Here is an 18,243-nt window from a genome sequence, read left to right on the forward strand (position 1 = left end):
ATTCGACCCATCAAGCCCACACCGATCCTCCAAAGATCATCCCACCCGAACCAACGTCCCTAGCCTATCCCTGTAACCCTGCATTTGCCATGGCTGATCCACCTAACCCGGACACAGTGGGCATTTTAGTATAGACAATCCACCTAACATGCAAATCTTTGGACTATGCATGGTTAAGATAAAAAGGCAAAACAGGGTTGAACATCATCATCCTTGATTTGATGTGGTTAGACTGTGGACCCAATAGGGATGAAGTTTTCAAGTGTGCTGGTCTCTGCTGTGTGCTTTTATTGTTCTTAAAGCAAAGCTCAACATCTCCAACATACAGAGTCAAAGTGCTGGTGGTCACCTGAGTTAAATACCAGAAAGAGAAGGCCCCACATACATTCCCCTTTCTTAGTTATGCTGCAGTTCAGAATTGTGAGTGTGTGAAATGCTGCATTGGAAGTATTTGGATGCATGTTCAGTCTAAATCTGCAAGTAAACAATCCAATTCAGTGTTCTTCTTGCAGTCCTAACCTTCACAGATGCCAGTGTTTTTGTCAATTTGGTTAATTCCATTTGACATTATGAAATATTTGAGCACATTGACCACAGAGAAAGTTGTGTGTCCTGATAACATTCCATTTGTGATGCTGAAAAATGTGTAAGCAAGACAGTTTATCACCTAATCAATTATTATGCCACAACTGTGCATCAGATCTACCCACTTCAAAGGAAAGAAATTGAACTTTTTTTCAGAATTATTTTGTGGAAATGCAAGTAAAGAATACACCTTTTTTGACATACATACATAGATGTGTGCAATCTAGCTCTCCCTTTCATTACATTTCCCAGTTAGGTCTTATTGGAGGATTCTCTTCCCTTTCTTTCCCCCAGTTTTTTACAACATGTTACATAGATTTTACATTTAGATTTTCTATTTTTGGTCTCCCCATCTTTGAGATCTTCAACTAAAATACCATCCAAGTCTGTAGTTATTGCATTTACAGCCTCTTTGCCTGATAGCACTTCATGTTCACTTCACAGACTTAAAGCTTTAAAATTCCCTTTGGGAGAAATAAGTTAGCAATGGTTCCTTTCTGTGCCAGTAACTCATCCCATCTCTGATGGAACTCCCTTTCTACTGTTACAATAACATAATGAAATATTTGATGCTGTTGTCTAGTTTGTTCTTTGAAACATTTTAAAATCTTTCTTTTTCTCCTGATCTCAGTTGAATTGCATTAATTTAATTCTTTTTTGAGGAATATTGATTGCCTTAGTTGTGAAATTGATGTAGAAGTAAACATAGCAAGTTACTGCAGCACAAATTATAGATCATACATAACACAGCCATAGTACAATGATAGTGGTGGTGATGATTAAAGACAATGACTGATATGAGTAAGGCAGTAGGTGTGCCCCACAAACAAAATTCCCTGTCCTGGATGGTGTTGAGCTGCACGAGTACTGTTGTAGACAGACAATGAGTATTCCGTCACACTGCTGACTGCAACTTTGTACGTGGTGAAGACGCTTGAAGAAACTGAGCCAGTATTGAAGTCATAGTGATCCATTATGGTTATGGACATTGGTAATACAGAACGCATTAATGGATGCTAATGGTAATATAATTGAAAATTAGTGGGATGTGCTTGCGCTTTCTTTAATTTGAGTTACTGAAGGTATGAGTGCTAACTGTCATTGTGAGTCTAAGGCTAAAAGACCTGTATTTGGCTTGAATGGGCTGCTAGGGTAAGCAACAAATTTTGAATTCAACTGCAAAATCATCAGTGATCAAAAAGGCCATTAGTGAGGGCTGAACATAGATCTTTGGGGAAAAGAAAAGGATAAGTTTGCATTACTTCTTAAAGAGTGGGGTTGTTTTAAGAGGTACATACGTGGATAGACCAAGGGCCAGCATGTCATCATTTGATCAGAGGCCACGGTCACTCTGCAGTGCAGCACACTAGGTCAAGGAGGTGCGTAGAGATGACTGTGCTGTATGCTTTACTTTAAGCTGTAAATGAAGCCACATGAGATCATTAAGCAAATGATCCTTCATTTACTCCTTCACTTATATTACATTTCAAAAACACAATCACTACGCTTACAAGTGAATAAGCGAACTGATATTGTTAGGGGAGCATTAAAATACACCTTAAGGATCAAAGAGTTACCTTGGTGAGTGAACCTTGCTAGAACACTAAAACCAATGACCTAATCCAGAGACATCTGAATCACAACAGGTCAAATAGTCAATATCAGCTGGGCAAGGAGAGAAGGGAGAGTGAGAAAAAGGAGATCGATCCTAAAGGTGCAGAGCTGAATGAACACAGCAGGCCAAAGAGCATCAGAGGTGCGTGAAAGCTGACCTTTTGGGCCCATACCCTTCTTTAGAAATACTTCCACTTCTGAAGAAGGGTCTAGGCCCGAAACGTCAACTTTCCTGCTCCTCTGATGCTGCGTGGCCTGCTGTGTTCATCCAGCTCTGCACCTTGTTATCTCAGATTCTCCAGCATCTGCAGTTGCTACTATCTGTAAATCCTAAAGGAAAGGGAATGGAGAAAAATGTGGAAACCAATCTCCAACCTTTGGGAGAAAGAACATAGGAGGCAGAGACTGCAGGAGAATACACTGTCGGATTTAATTGTGATAAATCAGGTCACTCAACAGAACATTGCTGGCATTCAAAGAAGACAGCTTTCTACACAACCCCTGTCTCTGGCCACATCATATGGGAATTGCCTGACTATCAATTTATTGATGAGTACAACTGCTCAAGTGGCCAGCTCATCTAGTGCACATGTACAAAATAGCACCATTTTGGATTTGATTGATACAATTTTTCTGGTGGTCTTATAAGTTGAAAACTTTGGGCTAATTTTAACTTTGGGTGGACACGAGGCATGCCGTTTAATCTATTTGCAAGGACCTAATGCCACCTAATGGTCAGAATTCATTTCAATATGCACAGCTTGTTGTAGATGTTGATTTAGTGCTCAAAGGTAACTTGTTAATTGGAGGAGGAAGAGATTGCGGCTCCAACATGAAGTTGAGCTTAAAGTAATAACTTAAAGCGGAGAGGCAGGAGACAATGACAGGACGACGTCTTTGCAGTATCAGCGACTTCTGGAAGATTGTATGGTGCCAGGATCATTCACTCTCCTCATGTACCCACAAAGCTCTTCCCGAAAGAACTTACTTTTGTCACAATCCACCTGGTATTATAAAATTACTCTGTGTTCCTATTTGTATGACTTATAAGTTACAAGTACATTCTTAACCTGAAACAAGCAGACATGTTGGGTCACCCATGTGAAGCCCACAAATGAAACAACAGCCAATGACAGAAAACAAGAATGTTAATATCAATTTCCTGAGCTTCAGACACTACCAGTCTGCTATCGCTTGACTGTAATATTGAAATCAGCCCCAGTATTTTTGTGTTATTCCATCAATTGAAATACCTGTATAGCAAAATTCACTTTATACTTTTTGAGTTAATCAGACAAATACAGCCCATAGGTGTTAATGGTTTTTCATGTGCGGTGTTATTTCGAGCGGACTGTATATTTTTAAATGACCTTACAATGTTTTCTCTTTAGAACAATTCCCGTGGCGATCCAATATACTATTCTGATCATATTGCATGCTGCATTGATACTATTCACAACTGCAGAGGATTATAAATGTCTGCCTTTAGTCCTTCGGAAATGTTGCTGCTGGATCAATGAAACACATTTCGCAAGGAATGTCGTTACACTTATCTCCATTATGATAAACTTCCTTAGTGCTATGATGAATATAGTACGTATTAAATTGTTATTATATTGTTTTTGGTGAGGTATGTTTGAAGTAACTTGAGTAGAAGGCTTTTGGGCTCCACACCATTTTAAATCCTATTGAACATACTGCAGTTCAGTTTTCAGCCTTCAAAGAAATACAGATCCAATTGATCTCCCAATCAAGTATATCATTATTGAGAAATCGAAGGTGTACATTGATAAAGGCAGAATTATAGTTTGCTAACAAAAACCTTGAAGAATATTATGCCCTTAGTTATATATAATGAAATAAGACTTAGAGTCAAACTTTTCAGAATTAAATATACAATAATTCTGACTTATGCCATTGCATTACTTTAGTACATCACTTTGATTAAATACATTGTTAAATATTTAGCTCCAGTGAGAGCTTAGGTGAAAATTTACTCTACTTTTACATTTGTTAAACAGATCCAGTATATTCTATGCTCTTTGTGTCAAAAATTACCAGAAAAACAGAAAAAATTAACAAACTTTACTTTTAAGAAATTGCAGCTTAAATCTGGTATAATTTTGTATGACATCAAATAATATACATAACTTCAAAATTTGAAAGTGTTACTAAATATGAATGACAGTTTGAGTCCCTGGACGGATCAGAAACTTAATGACTGTAGTCTTCTCACAAGAAGCATATTGCTGCAATATAAAGCAGCCGTTCCACCAGATCTGTGTTATCTAGGGCTAAGGAATTTGTCATATGAAGAGAGATTGAGCAGTTTAGGCCTGTACTCTCTAGAAGGATAAGGGGAGGTCTAACTGAGGTGTATAAGACGTTAAGGGATTGACAAAGTAGATGTGGAATAGATGTCTCTCCTTGTGGGGCAATCTCGAACAAGAGATTATTGTTTTAGTGTAAGAGGTAGCAGTTTTAAAACAGAGATGAAGAGGAATTACTCTCTCAAAGGGGCATGATCTGTGGGATTCACGACCCCAGAGTACTGTGACTGCTGAGGTACTGACTAAACTTAAGGAGGAGATACAAAACAATGGTCTGAATTGAATGGCTGCAGCAGTCAGAAATCCAATTGCAGCCTTTCCACGGCCATATTTGGGAAGACTGACGGAATGAAATATCAGGTAGCAAGTGTGCTGTTTGCCCTTAAAGTCCCGAGTGTTTAAAGATGAAGAGCTTACATCCAAGATCTGCCAGACAGTCACGTGGGCAGTGGCTCTTAGAGTTCACCAGGAGTGGCAGGAGGCTCAGAGCAGCCGTCAGCAGTGGAGGCCTGAGAACAGAGGTAAGCCAGTGAAACAGGCTCCAGCGAGGGTATACTTGGCAGTCTCCCTGCCTGTTTGATCTGATTTATTGCCACGTGTATTTTATTACAAAATACAGTGAAAAAATGTTGCATGTTGCGGCCACTCTCTGCCACCACTTTAAAATACAGAAAAATAAACCAAAGCATTGAATATAAAGGCAGAAGAGTAAAGAAACCCAGAAAAAGTGTTCAACTTTGCAGTCCCTTGTGTTAAGTGTTCTGGCATGGGTCTTGTGGCCAGGGGAGTCCCTTCGCTGCACTGTTGTCACTGGAATGAAAGTAACCACTTTTCGGCATCATCTACCTCCACTGACGCCCTTTGCCAGTATGTCACTTGCTAACTAACATCAGTGTTCCTGGATATGGCTGTGGAAGCGTTACAATTGGCTTTCTGACTGCTGCAGCCATTCAATTCAATCCATTGTTTTGTATCTGTGAATTTTTCCCAGTATTAGATGGGGGAAGTATGTTGGAAAAAGTCCTATTTTGATGACTCACAGTGGAAAATTGGCTGCTTTAAAAACTAACACACATATTTGCAGAGGGATAAAAATTTGAAATACCCTGTTACATTTAGGAGAAAATAACTTGGAGATCCTTGCTCGATCTCACCAACGCAGGTGCCTCAAATGCCAGGTACTGCACTGGCCAAAACACATCTTCACCGCTGCCCGGAGTCCACGCTGGGCCCACCTCACCAATGCAGCGATGGCCGATGCCGCAAGGTCTTGTACAGGGCCCAAAACTCATCTCCACCGCTGCCTCCATGAACCTGCGCTGGGCGCAGGTGCTGCTAGGAACCCAAACTCACTTAGGTTTATTTATTTGTCACATGTACTAAGTATAGAAACACATGAGTATAGCGAAAATTGCACAAGTCGTCATTCACTGGCGCCCACTTGGTTACAAAAACCAGATTTAACAGAGTCAAAAGGTCAGCAAGAAAAAGAAAAGCCCAGATCTGAGTCCCAAGTTCCATCTCCACAATGGTGCAGGCACCGCTCCAGTCACTAGAGCAACCAGGAGCAGCTGCTATGCAAAAGGCCCACACCCCTCGCTGACGGACGTTGTCTCACCGGCCCCACTCTCACCGCTGCTACCTCACCGGCCCCACTCTCACTGTCAAACCGGCCCTGCTGTCACCACTGTTGCCTCACCAGCCCCACTCTCACTGTCGAACCGGCCCTGCTGTCACCACTGTTGCCTCACCAGCCCCACTCTCACCGTCAAACCCGGCCCCGCTGTCACTGTCACTGCCTCACCGGCCCTGCTCTGACTGTCGAACCAGCCCTGCTGTGACCGCCACTGCCTCACTGACCCCGCTCTCACGGTTCCCAGTTGTGACCCAACTCCTTCCTGACTCCCTACAAAGGTAATTATAAAAGGGGGCGTGGGTTTGGGTGAATAGAATTACTGCAGAGAGGAGAGAGAAGAATAAGAGAAAAAGGAAGGAAAGGAAACTGGCAACCAGACTGGAATTCTAAATGGAATCACTCACCCTATCACCATCTTGCTGGAAGATGCTTCCGCTACAGTGGTCATCAGTTGGCAGTAGGACTGCCTTGTCAATACACGCAAACACTCTCTGACGCTGTCACCATGAGTTCTATTTCCTTTATTATTTTTAAGAGTTGTGCATTTTTACGCAGTGGCAAGATGCTGCAGTTCCTTGAATCTGTCCTCATTACTAGGACCAGTGTGCTTAGGGCTAGGACTTCCCTCAGAATAGCTCCTGCTTCACTATTATCACTGTGTTATCACCCTGTTTAATGCACATGAACAGGATTTAATGTACAATTCCAGCAAAACCAACTTTGCATGGATGGAGCCATTAAGAGGATTTTTCAGCCTCATTGTTAAGAACAGTTAACCTCACCTTCCCGTTGCTTATTTGGGAATTGCCAAATAAATTGGGGAGGTGATTTTGAGTGGTATTATTGCTGGACTTTTAATCCAGAGACTCTGGTAATGCCCAAGGGACACAGGTTCGAATCCTGCCATGGCAGATATAGAACTTGAATTCAATAAATATCTGGAATTAGGAATTTAATGATGATCATGAAACCACTGTCAATTGTTGTAAAAACCCACGTCGTTCACTAATGTCCTTTTAAGGAAAGAAACTGCCATCCTTACCTGGTCCGGCCTACATGCGACTCCAGATCCACAGCAATGTGTCTGTCTTTTAACTGCACTCTGGGCAATTAGGGATGGGCAATAACTGCTGGCCTGACCAGTGACACCGACATTCCATGAATTAATAAAAATAAAGCATCGTGTTCAAAGTTCTTTAGCTGCACCTATGTGGAAATCTAAATACTGAAGTCGTGTAAGATGAAAAATATGAATAAACATACGTAGGTGAAAAATAAAAATAGTAGTATGCCATTTGGCATCTTGAGTATGTTCTGCTATTCAAATAGATCATAGCTGCTCTGTTTATTTTTTGAATTCCACATTTCCCATCTCCCCCTGATTGATTTCTCTGTCTATTAAATCCATTTACATCCACCTTAGAAATATTTAATAACCTGCATCCAAACCTATTCTGAGCAGAGAGTTCCAAAACTGCCTGACCCTCTGAGAGAAAACATAGCTGTTCATTTCTGTCCTAACAGGATGACCCCTAATTCTTAAACAGTGCCTCTTAGGTCACTTCCAAGTGGAAAAATCCTAAACACATTCACCTTGTCAAGGCCATACAGGATCTTATAAACTTCTATCAGGTCACCCCTCTTGTAAATTCCAGTGAAAACAAACCCAGTCTATCCAATCTCTCTAAATAAGACGACCCACTCATTCTGAGTATCAAGCTAGTAAACCTCTTCTGACATACCTCGAATGCATTTTCATCCTTCTTTGGGTCTTTCATACATTTTAACTTTTTTTAGCTACACAGATGGTAATAACACTATTTGGAGAGATTACAATACATTCCCGTAATTTAGCAGATTGTTTTTCAAACATGTGCTTTGACATCCTTATACCTTTCCTAAATACTTAGATCAAGTTACTTGATGTGGAATTGTTTTAGTATAATTATTGAACAAATTGCACCTAACACTTGAACTTCTTTTTCAGTTTTGGTGTGATTCAGAAACATTGACAACCATAAAAAATCAGACATTCAACTCTACTGACATGTATACAGACATCTGCTTCTATCCAGAGGTATTTAAGTTCTCTATTCTTAGCACATGGATCTTTATTTAGTCATCTTCTCATGCCAGAATTTTTTTGACAAGTATGAACAGCCTGACTCAATGCCATATGAACGATAAAGGCAATTTACCCAACCGTTTTCCACCCAAGTAACTCACTGGTATCAGTGCTAGTTGAGATTTTCACTGTTGAGATTTTTCTTATGCAAAATAATAATAGTGACCTTCTGTCATGAGGCTGTTCCAATTGAAGACATTTCAGCTTGAATTCACATTCACCGAGACCATTTTGGGTAACGTTTTGCTTTCATCAAAGTGAATATTGTCAGTACTAGGAATAGAACACTTCATTTCCACATTTGTCATTCAATATCAGCACCAAACATATCCAGATTTCAGAAATGATTGTTTGTGATTACACTATGCCTTTTGTGTGAAAAGATTCCAAGGCACTAACAGAAACGCCATTGGATAAAACTACAGAACTGAATAGGATGTTAGGTAGGGTGACCAAAAGATTTGTTTAAGAAGTAAATGTTACAGACTCTCTTAAAGGACGAGAGGCTATTGGAGAGAAGTACAGGTGTAAGGTGTTAACTGTGTTGGGTAATATATCGATGTCTGAAGGTATGGCCATTTGTGTTATGGTTAAGGAACTGAGGGGATGAACATGAGACCGAACTTGGGTAAGTTCCAGATGGATGAGAAAGTAAAAATTTCTAACTCAATCCTTGATAACTTGTCTCAAACCCATCCTATTACAGTTTTAACAGAGGTAGTTCAGGGGTCAGTGACTAATCAGTTCTCAGGAGGTGAGTCAGTTAGTAACTGCTTTTAAGGCAGCCGTGCACCTTTCCTGTGAGATTTTTCTTCACCTTTTAGGCAAAAGGAAGCAACAAGTACTGGATCCATTATTTCACATCTTGATAGCACTGCCGAAAGGCCCTGCAAATTTTGTCTTGAAAGGTGGTGGACAATTAAACAGCTCTACAGAGGACTCTGCAAACATCCCAACCTCAATAATAGGGGAGCCCAGCACATTAGTGCAAAAGAAAGGCTGAAGAATTCGCACCAATCTTCAGCCACAAGTGCTGAGTGGATGGATCCACCTCAGTCTCCTCCAGAGGTCCTCAGTATCACATACACCAGTCTTCAGCCAATTCAGTTCACTCCATATGATATCAAGAAACAGTTGGAGGGTCTAGATACCGCAAAAGCTATTGGCCCTGAGAATATTCCAGCTGTAGTAACTAGACTTGTGTTTCAGACTTTCCACGTCCCTGTAAAGCTATAATGTTAACAGCTATCCAACAAAGTCGGAAATTATCCGTGTATTTCCCGTACACAAAAGGAGGATGAATCAAACCGGGCCAGATACCACCCCATTAGTCTACACTCAAGTGTTAGTAAAGTGTCATCAATAGTAATATCAAGCAGCACTTGTTCAGCAATAGCCTGCTCACAGATGTTCAGGTTGTGTTCCTCCCAGTCCTCTTATCTCCTAACCTCATTACAATCTTGGTTTAAACTTAAACAGAAGAGCTGAATTCCAGAGGTGAGGTGAGAGCCCTTGACATCAAAATGCATTTAATTGAGTGTGGCATCAAAGACGTCTGCCAAAACTGGTGTCAATGTGAATTGGAAAACTGGTTAGAGTTATACCTGTCACAAAAGAAGTTGGTTGTAGTTGTTGGAGGTCAGTCATCTCAGATCCAGGACACCTCTGAAGGAGTTCGTCAGCTAGTGTCCTAGGCCCAACCATCTTCAGCTGCTTCATCAATGACCTTCCCTCCATCATAAGATCAGAAGTGGAGATGTTCGCCGATGATTGCACAATGTTCAGCACCATTTGCAACTCCTCAGGTGCTGAAGCAGTCCTGCTCCGAGTGGAACAATATCCATGCAAGTAACATTCATGCCATACAAATATCACACAATCACTGTCTTCAACAAGAGAGAACGTAAGCACCCACCCCCCCTTGACATGAAATGTCATTAGCAACACTGAATCCTCAACTATCAATAGTCGAGGGTTACCATTGCACAGAATCTGAACTGGACTGGCCATATAATTGCAGTGGCTACAAGAGCAGGCCAATCTCTAGGAATCTTGCAGCAGGTAATTCACCTCCTAACTCCCCAAAGCCTGCCTACCATTTTCAAGGCACAGGAGTGTGATGAAATATTCTTTACTTGCCTGGATAAGTGCAGCTCTAACAACACTGAAGAAGCTTGTCACTATCCAGAACAAAACTGGCCATTTGCTAGCCAAATATTCAGCCCCTTCACCACCAATGCTCAGTCCTGTTCACAAGTTGCATAGCAGAAATTCATCAAAGCTCTTCAGACAGCACCTTCCAAACCCATTATCACTAACATCTTGAAGGACAAGAAATGAAATACATGGTAACACCACGACTTGCAAGTTCCCCTTAAAGCCACTCACCATCCAGTCTTGGAAATAAATTGCCATTCCTCCTGGAAATCCCTCCGTAATGGCAATGTATGTCTACTCACACTAAATAGACTTCAGTGGTTCAAGAAGGCAGCTCATCACCACTTCTCAAGAACAATTAGGGAAGGGCAGTAAATGCTGCCCCAGCCAGTTATGTCTGCATCCTGTGAGTGAATTTTTAAAAAAAGGGGGGAACATGATAGCTTCCTCCTAATCCAGCAAATTTACCTATGTTCTACAGTCGCTGATTCCCTTCCCCATGATTATCCTTCCAACCAACATCAGCCTCACCCATAACCTCACTTGTCCCAGTCACTGACTCACTCATTTTCTAACATCTTGATCTCTGCTCAACATCTCACTGCCACACAACCTTCATAAAGCCCACTCCTCCTTAATCCCCCCACCCACCTTTCCTAACCACCAGTCATACCTTGAAATCTCCGTCTGTCTTTAGCTACATTCTTGTGTCATACGCATTCAGATACATCATCCATTTCTTTTCAGGGCTTGACTATTGATCATTACAAGGGGATGAGGCTGCACAAATGTACCAATCCTCAAGGCACATCAGTGCAAAAGATAAGACTGAAGCATTTGCAACAATCCTCAGCCAGAAGTGTCAAGTCAGTGATTTATCTCAGTCTCCTCTCGAGGTCCCCAGGGTCACAGATTCCAATCTTCAGCCGGTTTGACTCATTTTACATGATGTCAAGAAATGGTTGAAGGGGCTGGATATTTCAAAAGCATGTGCCCTGACACCATTCTGGAAATAATACTGACAACTTGTACTCCAGAACTGTGCCCTTAGCCGAGCTGTCCCAGTCTAATACAATACTGGCATCCACCCAACAGTGACGAAAATAGCCTGACAATATCCTGTATACAAAAAGCAATGCGTATCAAATGCAGACACTTACCCTCCCATCAGCCTACCGTAAATTATCAATAAAGTAAGGGAAGGTGGTTGTCAACAGTGCTATCAAGTAACACTTGCTCACTAATAGCCTGCTCACTGACACTCAGTTTGGGTTGGGTTCTGCCAGGGCCATTTCATTCCTGACCTCATTACAGCCTTAGTTAAAACATGGACAAAAGAGCTAAACTGTACAGGGGAGGTGAGTGTGATTGCCCTTGACATCAATGCAGTATTTGGCCCAGTGTGGTATTAAGGAGCCCAAGTAAAAGTGGGGTCAGAGGAAATCTGGGGAAAGATTACTGCTGGTTCACACCATACTTGGTAGTGGTTGTTGGAAACCAGTCATCGCAGCTGCAGGATCTCTCTGCAGGTACTGCTCAGGCTACTGCCCCAGGCCCAACAATCTTCAGATGCTTTATCACTGACCACCCCCCCAACCCCAACCTACCCCCAACCCCCCCCAGCCACCAACACATAGTACTAACAATGTGTACCATCTACAAGATATGCTGCAGAAATTCACCAAGGCTGCTTGGACAGTATGCACAAACCTGTGACCGGTACTATGTAGGAGGAAAGGACAACAGGTAAATGGGAACACCATCATCTACCATTCTCCTCCATGCCACTTGCCACCATGATTTGGAAATGTATTGCCATTCCTTCAGTGCTGCTGGTGAAAATCCTGAAACTCCCTTCTGACAGCTTTGTGGTAATACCTAAACCAAATGGACTGTGGTGGTTGATAAAATTAGCTTACCACCATCTTCTTAAGGGCAATTGGTGTGGGCAATAAATGCTTGTTCATCTGCAAAGCCCACAACCCATTAATGAATTAAAAATGAAGTCATATGACAGGCTGGACACAAGAATACAGTACCCATGAATCTATATATTGGATTGAAAATGTCAAACTCATTTGCTTTGCCCTGGTTTAAGTTCGGATAACTGTCGCCATGCTCATTGATCATGCTCTTGTCCCATTTTCTCCCTCCTTTCCAGCACAGTGTCAGGCACATATGGTTGGGTGATGAGGTTATGGGCAGGGAACAACTGTGCAGCTCTGTCTTCCAAATTGTAAGAGCTGCCGTTGAAGGTAAGCTGTTGCCTAGCAGAGTAGCACATAAATTTAACATTCATGCCTACAAATCTGGCAAGCGCTTTACATTTAATGATCATGAATTTTATAGAACAGTGTGTTCTGCAATACCTTCTGACTGACACTAGTGGTGATGTGTTGAACAACCCATTTCCTGCTCTTGGAGGAGTGCAGTCTTGCACAGCAGATCATTGTCAGACAAAATTTGTTGAAGTACGTGTAACGTACTGATAATGAAGGGCAATGTGTCAAAACCAGTTACACAGGTGGTATCTTTGGTGGGTGACTATTTCACCAAAATTCCCACTGTGTAACAAGACAATTTTGTTGCATCCTTACATATGGAAAATATCAGCAGCAATCTTGCAATACGGTTCGGAAGGAATTGCATGAAACAAGAGGTTTCCTTGATTGTTATGATGAATGAAATTGAAGTTTCACATAACTTGATGAGTTGATCAATGTCCTTATTGTTGCTTGGCCAAAATATAGAGATTCACAGCCAATCTCTTGTCCTTTTTACATGTCCATATGTATGTATTGATGCAGAGCTTGCGGATTTATGAACTTTTGCCTTTCAAGATCATAGATTATGGAATGACCAGAAAGAAAGAAGGTACTAGCTCAGCGATGTTGGATTTGTTTAGGCCACCAGTTGAGCTTTTGCAATGGTCATCAGCTGATGCAGCTTGCTGAAATGGCTCAGCATAGCTGTGGCCAAACTATGTGAGATCATTGTTATGGTTTGGAATCTTTGGTTTTGCACCTGACAGGTTTGATAGCCTGTGGATTATGGCGAAATGTAGATCCCTGTTCACTGACAGACTGGTAGTAAGTGTTCATTTGTTTCAATAATGTAAGACATTCCAGTTGACTATCCTGGTAAGTTGTATTGATTTTTAAATAGATAATGCCAGACCTATTGTAAACAGCATATCGTGTGCAAAATGCAACATAGTGTACTAGTTTCAAAGATGCATAAAGGGATGATATTTGCCATGACATCTGTGTCAAATTTGGTACATAGTACATACTTGTCCATCCCTGTTGGCATATATCACTTCAAATTAAAGGCCATATCTTTTCTGGCACCTTCATGTGGTGTGCTAGGTTTACCATATTTATTATACAACTAGGATCTACCAGTTAAACAGCTTACCTTTTGGACTTTGTTGACAGGCTAGCATGCCATTAACAGAGCTTTGGAAACTTAGAAACATAGAAACTAGTCACTCACCTCTTGAGCCTACTTTCACATTCAGCATGGTCATAGCTGACACCCTGTCTTATTCCTGCATTCTCTCCCCACCCTACAATGCCTTTAATATCTAAAAATTTATCAGTGCTTTCCTTTAATATACTCAGTGACCTGGCCTCCACTGACTACTATGATGGAGAATTCCGCAGGTTGAGCACTCTGTGAATAAAGGAATGTTTTCCTTATCTCAGCCCTAAATGGCCAACTCCATTTCCTGAGGCTATGACATCTGGTTCTAGACTCTGTTAGAATTTGATATATTTCAGCCAGATCCCCTCTCATTATTCTTATTCCGAGCGAATACAGGTCCAGTCAAACCAACTTCTCCTCCTACAACAGAACCTCCATCCTCAGGATCATCGAGTGAACCTTCACTGCACTCCTGTGACAATAATATCTTGCCTTCCGTAGATAGTACACAATATACTCCAGTTATGGTCTTACCAAGGCCCAGTTTGACTGCAGAAAGACATCTTTATTTGAGAACTCAAATCCTCTTCCAAGAAGACCAGGATACCATTTGCCTTCCTAATTTCCTGCTCCACCTGCATGTTTACTTTTGTTGAGTGATGTAGAAGACACCAACATCCCTTTATACTTAGATTTTCCCATTGTGTCACCACTTAACAATACCCTACCTCAATGAAGTGCATAACTTCAAACTTATGCATGTAATACTACATCTGCCATGTGGTTGCCTACACGCTCAATTTGTCCTGATCACCCTGATGTGTCCTTGTATCTTCTTCACAATTCACAATGCTACCTAGTCTTGTGTCATCAGAAACATTGAAATAATGTATTTGGTTTCCAGATCTAAGTTTACATCATGAATAGCTGGGGCCTAAGCACTGATCTCTACGATACACCACTAGCCATTGCCTGCCACCTGAAAGAAGACCAGTTTATTCCCACTGTCTGCTTCCAGTCTGTCAACCAGGTCTCAATTCATGCCACTACATTACACTCAATCCCATGTGCTATACTTCTGTACCATAGCTTTTTACAGGGGACTTTACTGAAAGCCATTTTCAAATGCAAATCCACCACGTCCAATGCTTCTCCCTTATTTACTTATTTACTAACTACATCCTCACAAAACTCCAGAAAATTTGTTAACCCTTTTGATAAACCCATGTCGCCTTTGTCTGATCATACTAATGCTTGCCAAGTGGTTCTGTTATCAATCTTTTATGATAGGCTGTAGCACTTTAGCCACTACTGATTTTGGATAACCGATCTGTAATTCTGTGATTGTTTTCCCCTCCTCTCCTTTTTAAACATTGAGTTTACATTTGTCAGTCTCTAATCTATAGGAACTGCTTCAGAGTCTATAGAATTTTAGAAGATAACCATAAATGCATCCAGTATTTCCAGGACTACTTATTTGAGTACACTAGGTTGTGGGGATGTGTCAGGATTTAACCCCATTAATTTCCCAAGCACCATTTTTTTAACCAGTACTGATTTTTATCAATTCCTCCTTCTCGTAAGATTCTTGATTCTCAAGTCCTCTTTCGTGCTGAGAGAATTAACATATGTTTTTGATTTTTCTGCTATTTCATTGTTTTCCATTATAATTGCCCCTATTTCTGTCTGTAAGGGACCTACATTTGTCTTCACTAACCCTTTTCTTCTTCGATTATCATAGATGCTTTTACAGTCAGGGTTTTATGTTTGTTGCAAGTTTACTTTCACGCTATATTTTCCCCATCTAGATCAATTTTGTTTTACCTTTCTTTGCTGAATTCTAAATTGCACCCAGTTCTCAGGCTTACTTACTGCTTTTTTTGACAATTTTATACGGCACCTCTAGATCTAACACTATCGACAATTTATTTTGTAAGCCATGGTTTCCTTTCCATTTTTTTTTTGCATCAGATTGCAATGAGTAACTGTTGTAATTCATACGTATATTCCTCAAATATTGGCCATTGCCTTTCCACTGCTAACAGTTTTTAGTAAGGTTCCCCAATCTATTATTACCCCAGTTTTCACACTATTTCCTCGTAGTTCACTTTATTCAGATTCTGGACCCTAGTTTTGGATTCAGCTTCTTCACTCTGTATCTTAATGAACTATTCCATCTTTTCACGGGTGGTCTTCCCCAATAGATCCTGAAAAACTAGATTGTTAAGTAATCCTTTCTTATTGCACAGTACTGGGGAGGCAATGGCTTCGTGGTAATATCACTAAACTGTCAATCCAGAGACCTAGAAATGTTCTGGGGACCTGGGTTCAAAACCGCAACAGCAGGTGGTGGAATTTGAATTGAATAGAAAAATATCTGGAATTAAGAGTCTAATGATGACCATGAATCCATTGCCAAATATCAGGAAAATCCACCTGGTTCACTAATGGAAACTATCCTTACCTAGTCTGGCCTACATGCAACTCCAGATCCACAGCAATGCTGACTGCTGCACCAACCCCCCAGTTGCATCAGCAGTCTCCTTGGATAGCTTTTCTTCACATGCTGAGTATTGTGACCTACTTTGGATTTCTTACACATTTTAGTCCAATGTCTCCCTGTACTGAATGTCATGGTGGGTGTGAGAAGCCACACAAGATCCCATTGTTCCTCCGAACCTGCAAAGGCTGTTCCAGAGGCAAGCACTTGCAGATGCTACAGTCACTACTTAGTTGCATTTTCCTACTAGTAGAGTGTCAATGGTGTGCTCCTTAGTTTTGTCCAAGAGTGCTTTCTTGAATGATTTGATTGATACATGGCATTGATCAGGCCCCTAAGCATTTCATCTAATTTTGGTGAATCAAATTCCATACCTGTATGTGATACATGTCAATTTGTCAATCTTCTCACATGATTTGACATGAACTCAAGCCTGAGTATTCTGAAATTGACTGAAAATTTAAGTTAATTTTCTAAATATTAAAAGATGTCACAATTTTTAGAGTCTTGGTTTTAAATGCCACAGAACTTTATTCTTCTTACCCCTTCAGTACCCAAACCCGAAAACACATTTAAACAATTGAAATTCTGAATGTCAATGGATTGCCCGCCTATGTTTAAATGTTTGCTTTTCATATCACCTTGTGACTTTATGCTTTCCCAAAATGCTGCTAGGAACAGTAGGTATTGGTGTGTAGATCCTTTTCTGCTTTTTTAAAAATTCCCTGTTTGCTTTTTTTTTCAATTATTGCTATTACCACTTTGAAACAATGCAAGCCTGTACCAAAAAATTTGTGCCAAAAATGAAACAGAGATGATGTCTTGTGCATCTTTTATTTTGTGTTTGCACCATTTTAGAAAAGAAAAGCGTGGAATTAATTAATGTCTAGACACAGATATGGAAGTTTTAATACTTTTTTCTGCATTTGTTTCTATATTTTGTTCCAAATCAATGTTTTCAGTCATAGCTGTCATCCACCATTTTAAACTTTTCTTTTATATATTGGAGTTGTCCGGGGTCCCTCATAAGCTCATTTATTTTGAAAGAGGGAGTGGAGTACTCAAGGTGCTTTAGTACAGATTTGTAGGCTTTAATTTTGTTTGTAGCTCTTTAAGTTTAGTTGCCAGTTATAACTTGAGCTGAGAATGCAGACTGATGGATGACGATTCACAGTTGCCACGTTACTGTCACCTTTTCAGACTTCAGGATTCAACTGCTGCCACTAGCTAGTTGTCATGACTAACTTTTATTGCCCACTTGCTGTTAGCATTGCTACTATGTGCTTGTACAACTACATTATCACAGACTTACACACAATTTAGGTTCTGTGCTTGCTGATGTTGCAGTATGTCAAATTACTCTTTAGCACCACTCTGTTCAATGAAACTGGTTTGAAACCTCCATGTAGACACCCAGTTAATATTTTCTCTTTCATTAACCCTGGTGGAAGACAAATAACCTCAGTATCTTTCAAATCTTCATTAGTTTACCTCCATCCTGAGAATTAGGATGCATCTGAGGAATTAATGACAAGAAACAAGGAAATAGCAGATAATTTAAGCCAATATTTTGCATCAGTCTTTATGGTAGAGGACACTACAAACATTCTAAAGACAAAAATAAACAAGATGCTAATGGGAGCAGAAATCTTAACAAAAAAGTGTAGCACCAAGGGATATTGGTGTTCTTGAGCATTAAACACAAAAAAGAAGCATGTAGGTGCAGCGGGTAATTAAGAAGGCAAATGGAATTTTGGCCCTTGTTATCAGTGAGTTGCAGTTTAAGAAAGCCTGATTATAACCATACAGAATGTTGGTAAGGCTGTGCCTGATGTACTGTGTACAGTTTTGGTCCTTTGTTTAAGAAAGG

General features: G+C 40.6%; 1 protein-coding gene across 2 annotated transcripts in view; it reads left to right on the top strand.

Moving 5' to 3' along the window:
• Positions 1 to 18,243, top strand: part of adcy8 (adenylate cyclase 8 (brain)) — a 121,382-nt gene that overhangs the window by 60,002 nt on the left and 43,137 nt on the right. For both annotated transcript variants that reach the window (XM_048528950.2, XM_048528952.2), the window contains 2 exons: positions 3,591 to 3,792; positions 8,153 to 8,242. In XM_048528950.2, the coding sequence (XP_048384907.1) occupies positions 3,591 to 3,792; positions 8,153 to 8,242 (292 nt within the window). The remainder of the gene's footprint in view (positions 1 to 3,590; positions 3,793 to 8,152; positions 8,243 to 18,243) is intronic.

The sequence above is a fragment of the Stegostoma tigrinum genome, chromosome 5 (assembly GCF_030684315.1).
Source record: "Stegostoma tigrinum isolate sSteTig4 chromosome 5, sSteTig4.hap1, whole genome shotgun sequence".
NCBI classification, from domain to species: domain Eukaryota; kingdom Metazoa; phylum Chordata; class Chondrichthyes; order Orectolobiformes; family Stegostomatidae; genus Stegostoma; species Stegostoma tigrinum.